This window comes from Oncorhynchus keta, unplaced genomic scaffold, assembly GCF_023373465.1.
Source record: "Oncorhynchus keta strain PuntledgeMale-10-30-2019 unplaced genomic scaffold, Oket_V2 Un_contig_1335_pilon_pilon, whole genome shotgun sequence".
Classification (NCBI taxonomy): Eukaryota; Metazoa; Chordata; class Actinopteri; order Salmoniformes; family Salmonidae; genus Oncorhynchus; species Oncorhynchus keta.
In genome coordinates this window covers 10,618-29,645 of record NW_026278189.1, presented here as the reverse complement: position 1 = coordinate 29,645, position 19,028 = coordinate 10,618, and the positions used below count along the sequence as shown (strand labels likewise).

Sequence of the window (19,028 nt, the reverse complement as noted above, 5' to 3'; positions counted from 1 at the left end):
TGAATAAAACCCCAGCTACAATCTGACATGAATAAAACCCCAGCTACAATCTGACATGAATAAAACCCCAGCTACAATCTGACCTGAATAAAACCCCAGCTACAATCTGACATGAATAAAACCCCAGCTACAATCTGACATGAATAAAACCCCAGCTACAATCTGACATGAATAAAACCCCAGCTACAATCTGATATGAATAAAACCCCAGCTACAATCTGACATGAATAAAACCCCAGCTACAATCTGACATGAATAAAACCCCAGCTACAATCTGATATGAATAAAACCCCAGCTACAATCTGACGTGAATAAAACCCCAGCTACAATCTGACATGAATAAAACCCCAGCTACAATCTGACATGAATAAAACCCCAGCTACAATCTGACCTGAATAAAACCCCAGCTACAATCTGACATGAATAAAACCCCAGCTACAATCTGACCTGAATAAAACCCCAGCTACAATCTGACATGAATAAAACCCCAGCTACAATCTGACATGAATAATGAATAAAACCCCAGCTACAATCTGACATGAATAAAACCCCAGCTACAATCTGATATGAATAAAACCCCAGCTACAATCTGACCTGAATAAAACCCCAGCTACAATCTGACATGAATAAAACCCCAGCTACAATCTGACATGAATAAAACCCCAGCTACAATCTGACCTGAATAAAACCCCAGCTACAATCTGACATGAATAATGAATAAAACCCCAGCTACAATCTGACATGAATAAAACCCCAGCTACAATCTGATATGAATAAAACCCCAGCTACAATCTGACCTGAATAAAACCCCAGCTACAATCTGACATGAATAAAACCCCAGCTACAATCTGACATGAATAAAACCCCAGCTACAATCTGACATGAATAAAACCCCAGCTACAATCTGATATGAATAAAACCCCAGCTACAATCTGACATGAATAAAACCCCAGCTACAATCTGACATGAATAAAACCCCAGCTACAATCTGATATGAATAAAACCCCAGCTACAATCTGACGTGAATAAAACCCCAGCTACAATCTGACATGAATAAAACCCCAGCTACAATCTGATATGAATAAAACCCCAGCTACAATCTGACCTGAATAAAACCCCAGCTACAATCTGACATGAATAAAACCCCAGCTACAATCTGACCTGAATAAAACCCCAGCTACAATCTGACATGAATAAAACCCCAGCTACAATCTGACATGAATAAAACCCCAGCTACAATCTGACATGAATAAAACCCCAGCTACAATCTGACATGAATAAAACCCCAGCTACAATCTGACATGAATAAAACCCCAGCTACAATCTGACATGAATAAAACCCCAGCTACAATCTGACATGAATAAAACCCCAGCTACAATCTGACATGAATAAAACCCCAGCTACAATCTGACATGAATAAAACCCCAGCTACAATCTGACATGAATAATGAATAAACCCCAGCTACAATCTGACATGAATAATGAATAAAACCCTAGCTACAATCTGACATGAATAAAACCCCAGCTACAATCTGACGTGAATAAAACCCCAGCTACAATCTGACCTGAATAAAACCCCAGCTACAATCTGACATGAATAATGAATAAAACCCCAGCTACAATCTGACATGAATAAAACCCCAGCTACAATCTGATATGAATAAAACCCCAGCTACAATCTGACCTGAATAAAACCCCAGCTACAATCTGACATGAATAAAACCCCAGCTACAATCTGACATGAATAAAACCCCAGCTACAATCTGACCTGAATAAAACCCCAGCTACAATCTGACATGAATAATGAATAAAACCCCAGCTACAATCTGACATGAATAAAACCCCAGCTACAATCTGATATGAATAAAACCCCAGCTACAATCTGACCTGAATAAAACCCCAGCTACAATCTGACATGAATAAAACCCCAGCTACAATCTGACATGAATAAAACCCCAGCTACAATCTGACATGAATAAAACCCCAGCTACAATCTGATATGAATAAAACCCCAGCTACAATCTGACATGAATAAAACCCCAGCTACAATCTGACATGAATAAAACCCCAGCTACAATCTGATATGAATAAAACCCCAGCTACAATCTGACGTGAATAAAACCCCAGCTACAATCTGACATGAATAAAACCCCAGCTACAATCTGATATGAATAAAACCCCAGCTACAATCTGACCTGAATAAAACCCCAGCTACAATCTGACATGAATAAAACCCCAGCTACAATCTGACCTGAATAAAACCCCAGCTACAATCTGACATGAATAAAACCCCAGCTACAATCTGACGTGAATAAAACCCCAGCTACAATCTGACATGAATAAAACCCCAGCTACAATCTGACATGAATAAAACCCCAGCTACAATCTGACATGAATAAAACCCCAGCTACAATCTGACATGAATAAAACCCCCAGCTACAATCTGACATGAATAAAACCCCAGCTACAATCTGACATGAATAAAACCCCAGCTACAATCTGACATGAATAATGAATAAACCCCCAGCTACAATCTGACATGAATAATGAATAAAACCCCAGCTACAATCTGACATGAATAAAACCCCAGCTACAATCTGACGTGAATAAAACCCCAGCTACAATCTGACCTGAATAAAACCCCAGCTACAATCTGACATGAATAATGAATAAAACCCCAGCTACAATCTGACATGAATAAAACCCCAGCTACAATCTGATATGAATAAAACCCCAGCTACAATCTGACCTGAATAAAACCCCAGCTACAATCTGACATGAATAAAACCCCAGCTACAATCTGACATGAATAAAACCCCAGCTACAATCTGACCTGAATAAAACCCCAGCTACAATCTGACATGAATAATGAATAAAACCCCAGCTACAATCTGACATGAATAAAACCCCAGCTACAATCTGATATGAATAAAACCCCAGCTACAATCTGACCTGAATAAAACCCCAGCTACAATCTGACATGAATAAAACCCCAGCTACAATCTGACATGAATAAAACCCCAGCTACAATCTGACATGAATAAAACCCCAGCTACAATCTGATATGAATAAAACCCCAGCTACAATCTGACATGAATAAAACCCCAGCTACAATCTGACATGAATAAAACCCCAGCTACAATCTGATATGAATAAAACCCCAGCTACAATCTGACGTGAATAAAACCCCAGCTACAATCTGACATGAATAAAACCCCAGCTACAATCTGATATGAATAAAACCCCCAGCTACAATCTGACCTGAATAAAACCCCAGCTACAATCTGACATGAATAAAATCCCAGCTACAATCTGACATGAATAAAACCCCAGCTACAATCTGACATGAATAAAACCCCAGCTACAATCTGACATGAATAAAACCCCAGCTACAATCTGACATGAATAAAACCCCAGCTACAATCTGACATGAATAAAACCCCAGCTACAATCTGACATGAATAAAACCCCAGCTACAATCTGACATGAATAAAACCCCAGCTACAATCTGACATGAATAAAACCCCAGCTACAATCTGACATGAATAAAACCCCAGCTACAATCTGACATGAATAAAAACCCAGCTACAATCTGACATGAATAAAACCCCAGCTACAATCTGACATGAATAAAACCCCAGCTACAATCTGACATGAATAATGAATAAAACCCCAGCTACAATCTGACATGAATAAAACCCCAGCTACAATCTGACATGAATAAAACCCCAGCTACAATCTGACATGAATAAAACCCCAGCTACAATCTGACATGAATAAAACCCCAGCTACAATCTGACATGAATAAAACCCCAGCTACAATCTGACATGAATAAAACCCCAGCTACAATCTGACATGAATAAAACCCAGCTACAATCTGACATGAATAAAACCCAGCTACAATCTGACATGAATAAAACCCCAGCTACAATCTGACATGAATAAAACCCCAGCTACAATCTGACATGAAAAAACCCCAGCTACAATCTGACGTGAATAAAACCCCAGCTACAATCTGATATGAATAAAACCCCAGCTACAATCTGACATGAATAAAACCCCAGCTACAATCTGACATGAATAAAACCCAGCTACAATCTGACATGAATAAACCCCAGCTACAATCTGATATGAATAAAACCCCAGCTACAATCTGACATGAATAAAACCCAGCTACAATCTGACATGAATAAACCCCAGCTACAATCTGATATGAATAAAACCCCAGCTACAATCTGACATGAATAAAACCCCAGCTACAATCTGACATGAATAAAACCCCAGCTACAATCTGACATGAATAAAACCCCAGCTACAATCTGACATGAATAAAACCCCAGCTACAATCTGACATGAATAAAACCCCAGCTACAATCTGACATGAATAAAACCCCAGCTACAATCTGACATGAATAAACCCCAGCTACAATCTGACATGAATAAAACCCCAGCTACAATCTGACATGAATAAAACCCCAGCTACAATCTGACATGAATAAAACCCCAGCTACAATCTGACATGAATAAAACCCCAGCTACAATCTGACATGAATAAAATCCCAGCTACAATCTGACATGAATAAAACCACAGCTACAATCTGACATGAATAATGAATAAAACCCCAGCTACAATCTGACATGAATAAAACCCCAGCTACAATCTGACATGAATAAAACCCCAGCTACAATCTGACATGAATAATGAATAAAATCCCAGCTACAATCTGACATGAATAAAACCCCAGCTACAATCTGACATGAATAAAACCCCAGCTACAATCTGACATGAATAAAACCCCAGCTACAATCTGACATGAATAAAACCCCAGCTACAATCTGACATGAATAAAACCCCAGCTACAATCTGACATGAATAAAACCCCAGCTACAATCTGACATGAATAAAACCCCAGCTACAATCTGACATGAATAAAACCCCAGCTACAATCTGACATGAATAAAACCCCAGCTACAATCTGATATGAATAAAACCCCCAGCTACAATCTGACATGAATAAAACCCCAGCTACAATCTGACATGAATAAAACCCCAGCTACAATCTGATATGAATAAAACCCCAGCTACAATCTGACATGAATAAAACCCCAGCTACAATCTGACATGAATAAAACCCCAGCTACAATCTGACATGAATAAAACCCCAGCTACAATCTGACATGAATAAAACCCCAGCTACAATCTGACATGAATAAACCCCAGCTACAATCTGACATGAATAAAACCCCAGCTACAATCTGACATGAATAAACCCCCAGCTACAATCTGACATGAATAAAACCCCAGCTACAATCTGACATGAATAAAACCCCAGCTACAATCTGACATGAATAAAACCCCAGCTACAATCTGACATGAATAAAACCCCAGCTACAATCTGACATGAATAAAACCCCAGCTACAATCTGACATGAATAATGAATAAACCCCAGCTACAATCTGACATGAATAAAACCCCAGCTACAATCTGACGTGAATAAACCCCCAGCTACAATCTGACATGAATAAAACCCCAGCTACAATCTGACATGAATAAAACCCCAGCTACAATCTGACATGAATAAAACCCCAGCTACAATCTGACATGAATAATGAATAAACCCCAGCTACAATCTGACATGAATAAAACCCCAGCTACAATCTGACATGAATAAAACCCCAGCTACAATCTGACGTGAATAAACCCCAGCTACAATCTGACATGAATAAAACCCCAGCTACAATCTGACATGAATAATGAATAAACCCCAGCTACAATCTGACATGAATAAAACCCCAGCTACAATCTGACATGAATAAAACCCCAGCTACAATCTGACATGAATAATGAATAAAACCCAGCTACAATCTGACATGAATAAAACCCCAGCTACAATCTGACATGAATAAACCCCAGCTACAATCTGACATGAATAAAACCCCAGCTACAATCTGACATGAATAAAACCCCCAGCTACAATCTGACATGAATAAACCCCAGCTACAATCTGACATGAATAAACCCCAGCTACAATCTGACATGAATAAAACCCCAGCTACAATCTGACATGAATAAAACCCCAGCTACAATCTGACATGAATAAAACCCCAGCTACAATCTGATATGAATAAAACCCCAGCTACAATCTGACGTGAATAAAACCCCAGCTACAATCTGACATGAATAAAACCCCAGCTACAATCTGACATGAATAAAACCCCAGCTACAATCTGACATGAATAAAACCCCAGCTACAATCTGATATGAATAAAACCCCAGCTACAATCTGACCTGAATAAAACCCCAGCTACAATCTGACATGAATAAAACCCCAGCTACAATCTGACATGAATAAAACCCCAGCTACAATCTGACCTGAATAAAACCCCAGCTACAATCTGACATGAATAAAACCCCAGCTACAATCTGACGTGAATAAAACCCCAAGCTACAATCTGACATGAATAAAACCCCAGCTACAATCTGACATGAATAAAACCCCAGCTACAATCTGACATGAATAAAACCCCAGCTACAATCTGACATGAATAAACCCCCAGCTACAATCTGACATGAATAAAACCCCAGCTACAATCTGACATGAATAAAACCCCAGCTACAATCTGACATGAATAAAACCCCCAGCTACAATCTGACATGAATAAAACCCCAGCTACAATCTGACATGAATAAAACCCCCAGCTACAATCTGACATGAATAAAACCCCAGCTACAATCTGACATGAATAAAACCCCAGCTACAATCTGACATGAATAAAAACCCAGCTACAATCTGACGTGAATAAAACCCCAGCTACAATCTGACATGAATAAAACCCAGCTACAATCTGACATGAATAAACCCCAGCTACAATCTGACATGAATAAAACCCCAGCTACAATCTGACATGAATAAAACCCCAGCTACAATCTGACATGAATAAAACCCCAGCTACAATCTGACATGAATAAAACCCCAGCTACAATCTGACATGAATAAAACCCAGCTACAATCTGACATGAATAAAACCCAGCTACAATCTGACATGAATAAAACCCCAGCTACAATCTGACATGAATAAAACCCCAGCTACAATCTGACATGAATAAAACCCCAGCTACAATCTGACGTGAATAAAACCCCAGCTACAATCTGACATGAATAAAACCCCAGCTACAATCTGACATGAATAATGAATAAAACCCCAGCTACAATCTGACATGAATAAAACCCCAGCTACAATCTGACATGAATAAAACCCCAGCTACAATCTGACATGAATAAAACCCCAGCTACAATCTGACGTGAATAAAACCCCAGCTACAATCTGACATGAATAAAACCCCAGCTACAATCTGACATGAATAATGAATAAACCCCCAGCTACAATCTGACATGAATAAAACCCCAGCTACAATCTGACATGAATAAAACCCCAGCTACAATCTGACATGAATAATGAATAAAACCCCAGCTACAATCTGACATGAATAAAACCCCAGCTACAATCTGACATGAATAAAACCCCAGCTACAATCTGACATGAATAAAACCCCAGCTACAATCTGACATGAATAAACCCCCAGCTACAATCTGACATGAATAAACCCCAGCTACAATCTGACATGAATAAAACCCCAGCTACAATCTGACATGAATAAAACCCCAGCTACAATCTGACATGAATAAAACCCCAGCTACAATCTGATATGAATAAAACCCCAGCTACAATCTGACGTGAATAAAACCCCAGCTACAATCTGACATGAATAAAACCCCAGCTACAATCTGATATGAATAAAACCCCAGCTACAATCTGACCTGAATAAAACCCCAGCTACAATCTGACATGAATAAAACCCCAGCTACAATCTGACATGAATAAAACCCCAGCTACAATCTGACCTGAATAAAACCCCAGCTACAATCTGACATGAATAAAACCCCAGCTACAATCTGACGTGAATAAAACCCCAGCTACAATCTGACATGAATAAAACCCCAAGCTACAATCTGACATGAATAAAACCCCAGCTACAATCTGACATGAATAAAACCCCAGCTACAATCTGACATAAATAAAACCCCAGCTACAATCTGACATGAATAAAACCCCAGCTACAATCTGACATGAATAAAACCCCAGCTACAATCTGACATGAATAAAACCCCCAGCTACAATCTGACATGAATAAAACCCCAGCTACAATCTGACATGAATAAAACCCCAGCTACAATCTGACATGAATAATAACCCAGCTACAATCTGACGTGAATAAAACCCCAGCTACAATCTGACATGAATAAAACCCAGCTACAATCTGACATGAATAAACCCCAGCTACAATCTGACATGAATAAAACCCCAGCTACAATCTGACATGAATAAAACCCCAGCTACAATCTGACATGAATAAAACCCCAGCTACAATCTGACATGAATAAAACCCCAGCTACAATCTGACATGAATAAAACCCAGCTACAATCTGACATGAATAAAACCCAGCTACAATCTGACATGAATAAAACCCCAGCTACAATCTGACATGAATAAAACCCCAGCTACAATCTGACGTGAATAAAACCCCAGCTACAATCTGACGTGAATAAAACCCCAGCTACAATCTGATGTGAATAAAACCCCAGCTACAATCTGACATGAATAAAACCCCAGCTACAATCTGACATGAATAAAACCCAGCTACAATCTGACATGAATAAACCCCAGCTACAATCTGATATGAATAAAACCCCAGCTACAATCTGACATGAATAAAACCCAGCTACAATCTGACATGAATAAACCCCAGCTACAATCTGATATGAATAAAACCCCAGCTACAATCTGACATGAATAAAACCCCAGCTACAATCTGACATGAATAAAACCCCAGCTACAATCTGACATGAATAAAACCCCAGCTACAATCTGACATGAATAAAACCCAGCTACAATCTGACATGAATAAAACCCAGCTACAATCTGACATGAATAAAACCCCAGCTACAATCTGACATGAATAAACCCCAGCTACAATCTGACATGAATAAAACCCCAGCTACAATCTGACATGAATAAAACCCCAGCTACAATCTGACATGAATAAAACCCCAGCTACAATCTGACATGAATAAAACCCCAGCTACAATCTGACATGAATAAAATAAAACCCCAGCTACAATCTGACATGAATAAAACCCCAGCTACAATCTGACATGAATAATGAATAAAACCCCAGCTACAATCTGACATGAATAAAACCCCAGCTACAATCTGACATGAATAAAACCCCAGCTACAATCTGACATGAATAATGAATAAAACCCCAGCTACAATCTGACATGAATAAAACCCCAGCTACAATCTGACATGAATAAAACCCCAGCTACAATCTGACATGAATAAAACCCCAGCTACAATCTGACATGAATAAAACCCCAGCTACAATCTGACATGAATAAAACCCCAGCTACAATCTGACATGAATAAAACCCCAGCTACAATCTGACATGAATAAAACCCCAGCTACAATCTGACATGAATAAAACCCCAGCTACAATCTGACATGAATAAAACCCCAGCTACAATCTGACATGAATAAAACCCCAGCTACAATCTGACATGAATAAAACCCCCAGCTACAATCTGATATGAATAAAACCCCAGCTACAATCTGACATGAATAAAACCCCAGCTACAATCTGACATGAATAAAACCCCAGCTACAATCTGACATGAATACAACCCCAGCTACAATCTGACCTGAATAAAACCCCAGCTACAATCTGACATGAATAAACCCCAGCTACAATCTGACCTGAATAAAACCCCAGCTACAATCTGACATGAATAAACCCCCAGCTACAATCTGACCTGAATAAAACCCCAGCTACAATCTGACATGAATAAAACCCCAGCTACAATCTGACATGAATAAAACCCCAGCTACAATCTGACATGAATAAAACCCCAGCTACAATCTGACATGAATAAAACCCAGCTACAATCTGACATGAATAAAACCCAGCTACAATCTGACATGAATAAACCCCAGCTACAATCTGACATGAATAAACCCCCAGCTACAATCTGACATGAATAAAACCCAGCTACAATCTGACATGAATAAAACCCAGCTACAATCTGACATGAATAAACCCCAGCTACAATCTGACATGAATAAAACCCCCAGCTACAATCTGACATGAATAAAACCCCAGCTACAATCTGACATGAATAAAACCCCAGCTACAATCTGACATGAATAAAACCCCAGCTACAATCTGACATGAATAAAACCCCAGCTACAATCTGACATGAATAAAACCCCAGCTACAATCTGACATGAATAAAACCCCAGCTACAATCTGACATGAATAAAACCCCAGCTACAATCTGACATGAATAATGAATAAAACCCCCAGCTACAATCTGACATGAATAAAACCCCAGCTACAATCTGACATGAATAAAACCCCAGCTACAATCTGACATGAATAATGAATAAAACCCCAGCTACAATCTGACGTGAATAAAACCCCAGCTACAATCTGACATGAATAAAACCCCAGCTACAATCTGACATGAATAAAACCCCAGCTACAATCTGACATGAATAAAACCCCAGCTACAATCTGACATGAATAAAACCCCAGCTACAATCTGACATGAATAAAACCCCAGCTACAATCTGACATGAATAAAACCCCAGCTACAATCTGACATGAATAAAACCCCAGCTACAATCTGACATGAATAAAACCCCAGCTACAATCTGACATGAATAAAACCCCAGCTACAATCTGACATGAATAAAACCCCCAGCTACAATCTGACATGAATAAAACCCCAGCTACAATCTGACATGAATAAAACCCCAGCTACAATCTGACATGAATAAAACCCCAGCTACAATCTGACATGAATAAAACCCCAGCTACAATCTGACATGAATAAAACCCCAGCTACAATCTGACATGAATAAAACCCCAGCTACAATCTGACATGAATAAAACCCCAGCTACAATCTGACATGAATAAAACCCCAGCTACAATCTGACATGAATAAAACCCCAGCTACAATCTGACATGAATAAAACCCCAGCTACAATCTGACATGAATACAACCCCAGCTACAATCTGACCTGAATAAAACCCCAGCTACAATCTGACATGAATAAACCCCAGCTACAATCTGACCTGAATAAAACCCCAGCTACAATCTGACATGAATAAAACCCCAGCTACAATCTGACATGAATAAAACCCCCAGCTACAATCTGACATGAATAAAACCCCAGCTACAATCTGACATGAATAAAACCCCAGCTACAATCTGACATGAATAAAACCCCAGCTACAATCTGACATGAATAAAACCCCAGCTACAATCTGACATGAATAAAACGCAGCTACAATCTGACATGAATAAAACCCCAGCTACAATCTGACATGAATAAACCCCCAGCTACAATCTGACATGAATAAAACCCCAGCTACAATCTGACATGAATAAAACCCCAGCTACAATCTGACATGAATAAAACCCCAGCTACAATCTGACATGAATAAAACCCCAGCTACAATCTGACATGAATAAAACCCCAGCTACAATCTGACATGAATAAAACCCCCAGCTACAATCTGACATGAATAAAACCCCAGCTACAATCTGACATGAATAATGAATAAAACCCCAGCTACAATCTGACATGAATAAAACCCCAGCTACAATCTGACATGAATAAAACCCCAGCTACAATCTGACATGAATAATGAATAAAACCCCAGCTACAATCTGACATGAATAAAACCCCAGCTACAATCTGACATGAATAAAACCCCAGCTACAATCTGACATGAATAAAAACCCCAGCTACAATCTGACATGAATAAAACCCCAGCTACAATCTGACATGAATAAAACCCCAGCTACAATCTGACATGAATAAAACCCCAGCTACAATCTGACATGAATAAAACCCCAGCTACAATCTGACATGAATAAAACCCCAGCTACAATCTGACATGAATAAAACCCCAGCTACAATCTGACATGAATAAAACCCCAGCTACAATCTGACATGAATAAAAACCCCAGCTACAATCTGATATGAATAAAACCCCAGCTACAATCTGACATGAATAAAACCCCAGCTACAATCTGACATGAATAAAACCCCAGCTACAATCTGACATGAATAAACCCCAGCTACAATCTGACATGAATAAAACCCCAGCTACAATCTGACCTGAATAAAACCCCCAGCTACAATCTGACATGAATAAAACCCCAGCTACAATCTGACATGAATAAACCCCCAGCTACAATCTGACATGAATAAAACCCCAGCTACAATCTGACATGAATAAAACCCCAGCTACAATCTGACATGAATAAAACCCCAGCTACAATCTGACATGAATAAAACCCCAGCTACAATCTGACATGAATAAAACCCCAGCTACAATCTGACATGAATAAAACCCCAGCTACAATCTGACATGCTACAATCTGACATGAATAAAACCCCAGCTACAATCTGACATGAATAAAACCCCAGCTACAATCTGACATGAATAAAACCCCAGCTACAATCTGACATGAATAAAACCCCAGCTACAATCTGACATGAATAAAACCCCAGCTACAATCTGACATGAATAAAAACCCCAGCTACAATCTGACATGAATAAAACCCCAGCTACAATCTGACCTGAATAAAACCCCCAGCTACAATCTGACATGAATAAAACCCCAGCTACAATCTGACCTGAATAAAACCCCAGCTACAATCTGACCTGAATAAAACCCCAGCTACAATCTGACATGAATAAAACCCCAGCTACAATCTGACATGAATAAAACCCCAGCTACAATCTGACATGAATAAAACCCCAGCTACAATCTGACATGAATAAAACCCAGCTACAATCTGACATGAATAAAACCCCAGCTACAATCTGACATGAATAAAACCCCAGCTACAATCTGACATGAATAAAACCCCAGCTACAATCTGACATGAATAAAACCCCAGCTACAATCTGACCTGAATAAAACCCCAGCTACAATCTGACATGAATAAAACCCCAGCTACAATCTGACATGAATAAAACCCCAGCTACAATCTGACCTGAATAAAACCCCAGCTACAATCTGACATGAATAAAACCCCAGCTACAATCTGACATGAATAAAACCCCAGCTACAATCTGACATGAATAAAACCCCAGCTACAATCTGACATGAATAAACCCCAGCTACAATCTGACCTGAATAAAACCCCAGCTACAATCTGACATGAATAAAACCCAGCTACAATCTGACATGAATAAAACCCCAGCTACAATCTGACATGAATAAAACCCCAGCTACAATCTGAATGAATAAACCCCCAGCTACAATCTGACATGAATAAAACCCCAGCTACAATCTGACATGAATAAAACCCCAGCTACAATCTGACATGAATAAAACCCCAGCTACAATCTGACATGAATAAACCCCAGCTACAATCTGACATGAATAAAACCCAGCTACAATCTGACATGAATAAAACCCCAGCTACAATCTGACATGAATAAAACCCCCAGCTACAATCTGACATGAATAAAACCCCAGCTACAATCTGACATGAATAAAATAAAACCCCAGCTACAATCTGACATGAATAAAACCCCAGCTACAATCTGACATGAATAAAACCCCAGCTACAATCTGACATGAATAAAACCCAGCTACAATCTGACATGAATAAAACCCCAGCTACAATCTGACATGAATAAAACCCCAGCTACAATCTGACATGAATAAAACCCCAGCTACAATCTGACATGAATAAAACCCCAGCTACAATCTGACATGAATAAACCCCCAGCTACAATCTGACATGAATAAAATAAAACCCCAGCTACAATCTGACATGAATAAAACCCCAGCTACAATCTGAAATAAAACCCCAGCTACAATCTGACATGAATAAACCCCCAGCTACAATCTGAATGAATAAACCCCAGCTACAATCTGACATGAATAAAACCCCAGCTACAATCTGACATGAATAAAACCCCAGCTACAATCTGACATGAATAAAACCCCAGCTACAATCTGACATGAATAAAACCCCCAGCTACAATCTGACATGAATAAAACCCCAGCTACAATCTGACATGAATAAAACCCCAGCTACAATCTGACATGAATAAAACCCCAGCTACAATCTGACATGAATAAAACCCCAGCTACAATCTGACATGAATAAAACCCCAGCTACAATCTGACATGAATAAAACCCCAGCTACAATCTGACATGAATAAAATAAAACCCCAGCTACAATCTGACATGAATAAAACCCCAGCTACAATCTGACATGAATAAAACCCCAGCTACAATCCCCAGCTGACATGAATAAAACCCCAGCTACAATCTGACATGAATAAAACCCCAGCTACAATCTGACATGAATAAAACCCCAGCTACAATCTGACATGAATAAAACCCCAGCTACAATCTGACATGAATAAAACCCCAGCTACAATCTGACATGAATAAAACCCCAGCTACAATCTGACATGAATAAAACCCCAGCTACAATCTGACATGAATAAAACCCCAGCTACAATCTGACATGAATAAAATAAAACCCCAGCTACAATCTGACATGAATAAAACCCCAGCTACAATCTGACATGAATAAAACCCCAGCTACAATCTGACATGAATAAAACCCAGCTACAATCTGACATGAATAAAACCCCAGCTACAATCTGACATGAATAAAACCCCAGCTACAATCTGACATGAATAAAACCCCAGCTACAATCTGACATGAATAAAACCCCAGCTACAATCTGACATGAATAAAACCCCAGCTACAATCTGACATGAATAAAACCCCAGCTACAATCTGATATGAATAAAACCCCCAGCTACAATCTGACATGAATAAAACCCCAGCTACAATCTGACATGAATAAAACCCCAGCTACAATCTGACATGAATAAAACCCCAGCTACAATCTGACATGAATAAAACCCCAGCTACAATCTGACATGAATAAAACCCCAGCTACAATCTGACATGAATAAAACCCCAGCTACAATCTGACATGAATAAAACCCAGCTACAATCTGACATGAATAAAACCCCAGCTACAATCTGACATGAATAAAACCCCAGCTACAATCTGACATGAATAAAACCCCAGCTACAATCTGACATGAATAAAACCCCAGCTACAATCTGACATGAATAAAACCCCAGCTACAATCTGACATGAATAAAACCCCAGCTACAATCTGACATGAATAAAACCCCAGCTACAATCTGACATGAATAAAACCCCCAGCTACAATCTGACATGAATAAACCCCCAGCTACAATCTGACATGAATAAAACCCCAGCTACAATCTGACATGAATAAAACCCCAGCTACAATCTGACGTGAATAAAACCCCCAGCTACAATCTGACATGAATAAAACCCCCAGCTACAATCTGACATGAATAAAACCCCAGCTACAATCTGACATGAATAAAACCCCAGCTACAATCTGACATGAATAAAACCCCAGCTACAATCTGACATGAATAAAACCCCAGCTACAATCTGACATGAATAAAACCCCAGCTACAATCTGACATGAATAAAACCCCAGCTACAATCTGACATGAATAAAACCCCAGCTACAATCTGACATGAATAAAACCCCAGCTACAATCTGACATGAATAAAACCCCAGCTACAATCTGACATGAATAAAACCCCAGCTACAATCTGACATGAATAAAACCCCAGCTACAATCTGACATGAATAAACCCCCAGCTACAATCTGACATGAATAAAACCCCCAGCTACAATCTGACATGAATAAAACCCCAGCTACAATCTGACATGAATAAAACCCCAGCTACAATCTGACATGAATAAACCCCCAGCTACAATCTGACATGAATAAACCCCCCAGCTACAATCTGACATGAATAAAACCCCAGCTACAATCTGACATGAATAAAACCCCAGCTACAATCTGACATGAATAAAACCCCAGCTACAATCTGACCTGAATAAAACCCCAGCTACAATCTGACATGAATAAAACCCAGCTACAATCTGACATGAATAAAACCCCAGCTACAATCTGACATGAATAAAACCCCAGCTACAATCTGACATGAATAAAACCCCAGCTACAATCTGACATGAATAAAACCCCAGCTACAATCTGACATGAATAAAACCCCAGCTATAGTAGTGACATGAATCTGGTCTAAAGTGCACTATAAGGGTTCTGGTCTATAGTATAAAAGGGATCCCTAGCTATATAGGGATCTGGTCTATAGTAGTGCACTATATAATCTGGTCTAAGTAGTGCACTATATAGGGATCTGGTCTATAGTAGTGCACTATATAGGGAATAGGGCTCTGGTCTATAGTAGTGCACTATATAGGAATAGGGCTCTGGTCTATAGTAGTGCACTATATAGGGAATAGGGCTCTGGTCTATAGTAGTGCACTATATAGGGAATAGGGCTCTGGTCTATAGTAGTGCACTATATAGGGAATAGGGCTCTGGTCTATAGTAGTGCACTATATAGGGAATAGGGCACTATATAGGGATCTGGTCTATAGTAGTGCACTATATAGGGAATAGGGCTCTGGTCTAAAGTAGTGCACTATATAGGGAATAGGGCTCTGGTCTATAGTAGTGCACTATATAGGGAATAGGGCTCTGGTCTATAGTAGTGCACTAACCCTCTGGTATCAGTTTGCACTCAGACACTCTGGTCTATAGTAGTGCACTAACCCTCTGGTATCATTTAGGACTCAGACACTGTTTAACTCACTGGTATCATTTAGGACTCAGACACTGTTTAACTCTCTGGTATCATTTAGGACTCAGACACTGTCTAACTCACTCTATCATTTAGGACTCAGACACTGTCTAACTCTCTGGTATCATTCAGGACTCAGACACTGGTATCATTTAGGACTCAGACACTGTCTAACTCTCTGGTATCATTTAGGACTCAGACACTGTCTAACTCTCTGGTATCATTTAGGACTCAGACACTGTCTAACTCTCTGGTATCATTTAGGACTCAGACACTGTCTAACTCTCTGGTATCATTTAGGACTCAGACACTGTTTAACTCTCTGGTATCATTTAGGACTCAGACACTGTCTAACTCTCTGGTATCATTTAGGACTCAGACACTGTCTAACTCTGGTATCATTTAGGACTCAGACACTGTCTAACTCTCTGGTATCGTTTTAATTTCAGCTCTACAAGAAGAAGTACACGTGGAGGAGAGAAGCAGCCAGTTACCGGCACCACATGCCCCGTTACCACCCTGTCCCCCCACCGCTCTACCCCCTCCACCCCCTCCCCAACAACCCCTTCCCCTTCTACCCGCCTGGCATCATCGGTGGGGAGTACGACCAGAGACCTGGCGTCCCCGGTGGTATTCTGCCCCGCCCCCGCTACGACCCTATTGGTCCGCTCCCAGGTCACGATCCCACGGCAGGAGGGCTGATTGGACGAAGGGGGCTGAGACCTGCTGGGAACCGGCCGGCTGACATCAGAAGAGGGTTCATATGACCTCCCAGACCAGTGACCTCTAGTGGTGGTGTAGGAGTATGACCACCACACAGAGAAGCTTAAATAAAACAGAGATGTTGAAGACTGACTGATTATTAGCCTACCTTAAATAAGCCACCTGAGTGCTATAGTCACAGATAAATGGCGTTGTTCGGTCTATAAACACTAACCCTCATCCAGCCTGCTTATTATCCCCTAAACCTCATCCAGGTGTTTTTTATAACCCCCTATCCTTGACCCAGAATCAGATTTTAATAGCTCATGTTCTCCTGTGTGTGTTTATTAGTAAGTGATGAGGTCAGATCATGCCCGATCTGCTATCTTCATTTGATCTCTCTGTTGTTGCAGAAAATGTTGCTGCGCAGCAGGAAATGCAAACTTCTAAAAGTTTTCCCGTGAGAAACCGGTCAAATTTAATATAGTAGATCTGTAAGGGTGCCTGGGGGATTGAGGTGGACGTTTCGATCTTCCACCATTCACTATGAAGACATTTTGTACTAGTTTCCCCGCAGACTAAAAGCTGTAAATAAAATGAGAAAATGGCAATCGACTGGTTTTTAGCTGTGGTCATATTTGAGCCCTCAGTCCGTCTCTGAAAACCAGACTGTTCAGGAACGATTCAATAGTCATGTACACTGAACTAAAATATAAACACAACATGTAAAGTGTCTCTGTGTTTTATGAGCTGAAATAAAAGATCCCAGAAATGTTGTGCACAACTTTGTTTACATCCCCGTTAGTGAGCATTTCTCATTTGCCAAGATAATTAATCCACCTAACAGGTGTGGCATATCAAGAAGCTGATTAAACTGATCATTACACAGGTGCACCTTGTGCTGTGGGCAATAAAAAGTCCGCTCTAAAATGTGCAGTTTTGTTGCACAATGCCATGACACAGATGTCTCAAGTTTGGCATGCTGACTGCAGGAATGTCCACCAGAGCTGTTGAATGTTAATTTCTCTACCATAAGCCGCCTCCAAAGTCGTTTTTGAGAATTTGAAAGTAAGTACAACCGGGCCTCACAACCGAAGACGGCGTGTTGATGAGCGGTTTTCTGATGTCAACGTTGTGAACAGAGTGCCTCATGGTGGCGGTGGGGTTATGGGTAGGCATAAGTTACGGACAATGAACACAATTGCATTTTATCGATAGCAATTTGAACGCACAGAGATGCTGTGATGAAATCCTGAGGCCCATTGTCGTGCCATTCATCCTCCATCACCTCATGTTTCAGCATGATAATGCACGGCCCCTGTACACAATTACTGGAAGCTGAAAATCTCCCAGTTCTTCCATGGCCTGCATACTCACCAGACATGTCACCCCATTGAGCATGTTTGGGATGCTCTGGATCAACGTGTGCGACAATGTGCTCCAGTTCCTACCAATATCCAGCAACTTCACACAGCCGTTGAA

At 40.0% G+C, this 19,028-nt stretch overlaps 1 protein-coding gene across 1 annotated transcript in view; it reads left to right on the top strand.

Moving 5' to 3' along the window:
* The window catches only part of LOC127918133 (F-box only protein 7-like), a 28,171-nt gene extending 10,010 nt beyond the window's left edge, over positions 1-18,161 (top strand). The window contains exon 4 of the mRNA XM_052501362.1: positions 17,294-18,161. Within this exon, the coding sequence (XP_052357322.1) occupies positions 17,294-17,611 (318 nt within the window). The 3' untranslated portion in view covers positions 17,612-18,161. The remainder of the gene's footprint in view (positions 1-17,293) is intronic.
* The last annotated feature ends 867 nt before the right edge of the window (positions 18,162-19,028 follow it).